This window comes from Myotis brandtii, unplaced genomic scaffold, assembly GCF_000412655.1.
Source record: "Myotis brandtii unplaced genomic scaffold, ASM41265v1 scaffold897, whole genome shotgun sequence".
NCBI classification, from domain to species: domain Eukaryota; kingdom Metazoa; phylum Chordata; class Mammalia; order Chiroptera; family Vespertilionidae; genus Myotis; species Myotis brandtii.
The window spans coordinates 313,319-317,498 of NW_005371679.1; the positions used below are offsets into that span (position 1 = coordinate 313,319).

At 57.3% G+C, this 4,180-nt stretch overlaps 2 protein-coding genes across 3 annotated transcripts in view; one reads left to right on the forward strand and one right to left on the reverse strand.

The window, feature by feature from the left end:
- Positions 1–4,180, forward strand: part of PEX11A (peroxisomal biogenesis factor 11 alpha) — an 80,425-nt gene that overhangs the window by 33,805 nt on the left and 42,440 nt on the right. The window lies entirely within an intron of this gene.
- WDR93 (WD repeat domain 93) overlaps positions 1–4,180 on the reverse strand; it is a 24,702-nt gene that overhangs the window by 4,503 nt on the left and 16,019 nt on the right. Inside the window, exons 9-13 of the mRNA XM_005885195.2 lie at positions 4,030–4,149; positions 2,834–3,047; positions 1,540–1,603; positions 1,129–1,285; positions 389–569 (exon numbers count right to left, since the gene is read on the reverse strand). Of these exons, the coding sequence (XP_005885257.2) occupies positions 389–569; positions 1,129–1,285; positions 1,540–1,603; positions 2,834–3,047; positions 4,030–4,149 (736 nt within the window). The remainder of the gene's footprint in view (positions 1–388; positions 570–1,128; positions 1,286–1,539; positions 1,604–2,833; positions 3,048–4,029; positions 4,150–4,180) is intronic.

Sequence of the window (4,180 nt, forward strand, 5' to 3'; positions counted from 1 at the left end):
AGCCGATCCATGATTCTCTCTCATCACTGATGTTTCTATTTCTCTCTCCCTCTCCTTTCCTCTCTGAAATCAATAAAAATATACTTGAGAGAGAGAGAGACAGAGAGAGAGAGACAGAGAGAGAGAGAGAGAGAGAGAGGAAAACCTATCTTAACAGGAAGAACGCACCAACTGGAGGCCCTCCTTCCTCATCAGCCTCAGCTCATTCCTCCTCTTCTACCAATCGGAGCGGGAATCGGAGTGCGAGGGGAGGATTCAAATGCCGGAAGGGTCTTACCCTCAAACCAACTCCACTGTTCCCGCCCAGGCCAGGCCTGGGGCAGGGGTGGGGAGAGCCAGGGCAGGGGTGGGGAGAGCTGGGACAGGGATGGGGAGAGCTGGGAGCTACCTCTTCTGGAAGAAGCCCTCGCATCTCCTCTCCAGGGACAACTCCTGGGGGAAGCCCGCGGCGTCCAAGTCCGCTTGGGGAATGAAGCAGCTGTTTGAGGTGTTCTCCAGGAGTGAGCAGGAGTTGAAATTGAAGTAGAAGACAGAACTTGGGGTGTCACTGTCCCCATCCGGATGGTCTCCTGAGATGAGACAAGAATGCGCTTTTGTGTCAGCATCACCTTCTCTGTGTCTCTGTGGCCCAGGTGGGGCCGGGTCATCGGGGCTGAGCCGGGAGGGCCCACTTGGTCTGGAGGAGCAGGGGTCCAGAGAGAAGGCCTGCTTGGCATCTCTCCTGAGTGTCTGGTGAGGACTCTGGGGCTGTGGTGGTGGTGGTGGGGGACAAAGAGTGGGGAGCAGCCCAGCTGGCGTGGCTCAGGGGTTGAGCATCGACCTATGAACCAGGAGGTCACGGTTCGATTCCCGGTCAGGGCACATGCCCGGGTTGCAGGCTCGATCCCCAGTAGGGGGCGTGCAGGAGGCAGCTGATGGATGATTTTCTCTCATCATCGATGTTTCTCTCTCTCTCTCTCCCTTCCTCTCTGAAAGCAATAAAATTATATATTAAAAAAACAAAAAGAGTGGGGGAGCAGATTGGATGGGGTCGCCCTAGGACTTCGGGAGGGGCCCCTGAGGAAGTCAGGGAAGCGGTCAGCAGGCCCCAGGTCTGGGCAGCGCGCCCTCATGGTCCCCGTTCCCTACCTCGGAGCAGGAAGAACGGGTGTTTCGAAGACACGGCAAACACTGGCTTCCAGGGCACCGCCAGGTGGTAAGGCCCTGGGGGCGCGAAGGCACAGACGACGTGAGGCCGGGCCACGTCCAGCAGGAGCACGGAGCCGTTCCTGCAGAAGGTCAGCACCTGGGGGCAGCGGGATGGGCATGGGGTTCTCTACGGGGCCCTCACCCAGCGTGGGACACGAGACGCCGGGCAGGAAACGGGAAAACAGAGAACCGACGTGCTCCGGGGCACGCGGCCTGGGACCCAGCTCAGGGCAGTGGCCTGGGGACTCGTCTGCTGTACCCACTGAGCTGTGAGCTCCGGCACGTGATGGCCTTCAGAGAGGAGGCGGCGTGAGCCCTCACTGCAGAGGATGAGAGGCACCAGGAACCTACCATGCCAGGCAAGGCCGGGACGGGGGCCATGGCGCAGAGAGCCTCCTCCGGGTGCTTGACGGGCCTGTGGGCACCGGACGGACAGACACTCATCCTCTCCTCTCCCAGGCGTGCATCCTGAATAAACGCTTGCAGATAAGCAGCAAGAGATGTGTTGGGGACTCTTCATAGCGGCAGAAACTGGGAGCAATGCAAGTCTCCATTGGGAGAACGTGTTAGTAACTGGTGTGTGCACCGCAGAACACAGCGCGGCGGTGGGAATGAGGCCCGCAGCCGAGGGCGGCATCCCGGGCACCCTCATGAACATGCAGAGCAAGTTACAGAATAAATAGCATTGAAATATAAGTGGGAGGATGCTTAGACCGTGGCGCCATTTACACGCTCCCTCCATATGCCCAGCTACAGGTGCTGCGTGGGGACACACGCCCACGGGTGTGGGTAATTCTTAAAAGAAAGCAACGGAATGAATTTAGGAAAACGCTGTGGTGGATTGAAAAAAAAACACATCGGCCATGATGTTTGACACCAACTCCCATCAAAAGGTGGACTCTCTCGCCCGCCCAGCTGGTGTGGCTCAGTGATTGAGCATCGACCTATGAACCAGGAGGTCACGGTTCGATTCTAGGTTGCCGCCATTTACACGCTCCCTCCATATACACACGCCCACGGGTGTGGGTAATTCTTAAAGGAAAGCAACGGAATGAATTTAGGAAAACGCTGTGGATTAAAGAGAAAAAAAAAGGGCCATGATGTTTGACACCAACTCCCATCAAAAGGTGGACTCTCTCGCCCGCCCAGCCGGCGTGGCTCAGTGATTGAGCATCGACCTATGAACCAGGTGGTCACGGTTCGATTCTAGGCCAGGGCACATGCCCTAGTGGTGGGCTCGATCCCCAGTAGGGGGCGTGCAGGAGGCAGCCAGTGTGTGACTCTCTCTCATCATGGATGCTTCTATCTCTCCCTCGCTCTCCCTTCCTCTCTGAAATCAATAAAAAATATATTTAAAAAAAAATAAAGAAGAGAGAGGGACCGTGGGGAAACTGATAAAAGGCTATTTTGGCGGAAGTGACCCTCTTCTTGGCCGTGTGGGATGTGAACGGGGTTGTCTGCCATCATACCATTCTGTTGGGACCCTGCTGCTTACAGACACCCGCATACGGGAGACGTGATGTTGAGCAGCTCATCGGGAGAGAGGGGTGGCTGTGGGGCAAGGGGGCTCCGGCCTGGGAGGTGGTCGCTGCTTCGCTACCAGCGCTGGCGGATCCTTTCCCCCGCCCTCCCCTCAGCCACCGACCTCTCCACCAGCACGCTGACGGTGGGGCCTCGGGCCCCCGAGGCGGTCACCAGGTGGAGGGACGAGTCCGTGCACAGCACCACACAGGTCGCTTGGGACTTCGCCGGCCCCTCAGGGTACACGTTCCGCCCTTCGTGGACCAAGAAGTGTTTCAGGAAGTGAATGCTTTGGCAGGAACACACCTCAGGAAGAGCGATGACCCCAAGAGGCAGTCCTGGGGGGAGAGAGGCACGCGTGCAGGTCGGAAAGGGGACAAAGGGCCCAGCCGGCGTGGCTCAGTGGTTAGCGTCGACCTAGGAACCAGGAGGTCACGGTTCGATTCCTGGTCAGGGCACGTGCCTGGGTTTCGGGCTCCATCCCCAGTGTGGGGCGTGCAGGAGGCAGCCGATCAGTGATTCCTTCTCATCATTGATGTTTTTCTCTCTCTCTCCCTCTCCCTTCCTCTCTGAAATCAATAAAAATATATTTTTTGAAAAAGGGGGACAAAGGGATGCAGCCCTGGTGCGGGATTGCAGCCAGCAAGGGCCTGAGGGACGTGAGGACAAAAATCAAGCAGTGAGCGCCCCCTTCAGGGGACCCCTTCTAAGTACCCCTTAGAACAGCGGTTCTCAACCTGTGGGTCGCGACCCCTTTGGCGGTTGAACGACCCTTTCACAGGGGTCGCCTAAGACCATCCTGCCTATCAGATATTTACATGACGATTCATCACAGTAGCAACATGACAGTTATGAAGTAGCCACGAAAATAATTTTATGGTTGGGTCACAACATGAGGAACTGTATTTAAAGGGCCAGAAGGTTGAGAGCCACTGCCTTAGAAGCATTTATCAATATCCAGGAAGATGAAAACAAGCTATTGGAAGGGACTGTGAAGTTGTGATCGTTCTGCCCACCCACAGTAGCTGCTGGTCTCGAACTGATCGCTGTCCAGGTCTCTTAGCTTCAACAGCAAGGAGGTTCCTGCTGTCAGCAGGGGCTGGGGGAGCAGGAAGGAAGACTTGCTTGTTCTGGGAGCCTGGGGGCGGGCGGAGGGCTAGGGCGTGTGGCGCTGGGAGATGATGTCTGTTGAATGAATTAGTGAATGAGGGGAAAGCAGGACCAGCCTTCCGAGGGCCTTTAAGATCAGCAGGAATTCAGAGCTCCTGGAGTCTCGGTCCCTGGAGATACATCCGGGTGCCGGGCAGAGGTGGGGCTCACCTTCGGCCAGGTCCCACAGCGTGAGCACCCCGTCCTCGCAGGCCAGCACCAGGTAGGAGCCGCAGTCGCTGAGCTGAGACAAGGCAATGGGTGCGGCACAAGGCCACACGCCCTCGGGGTCTAGCGGGAAGGACACACTCACCAGGCTGCC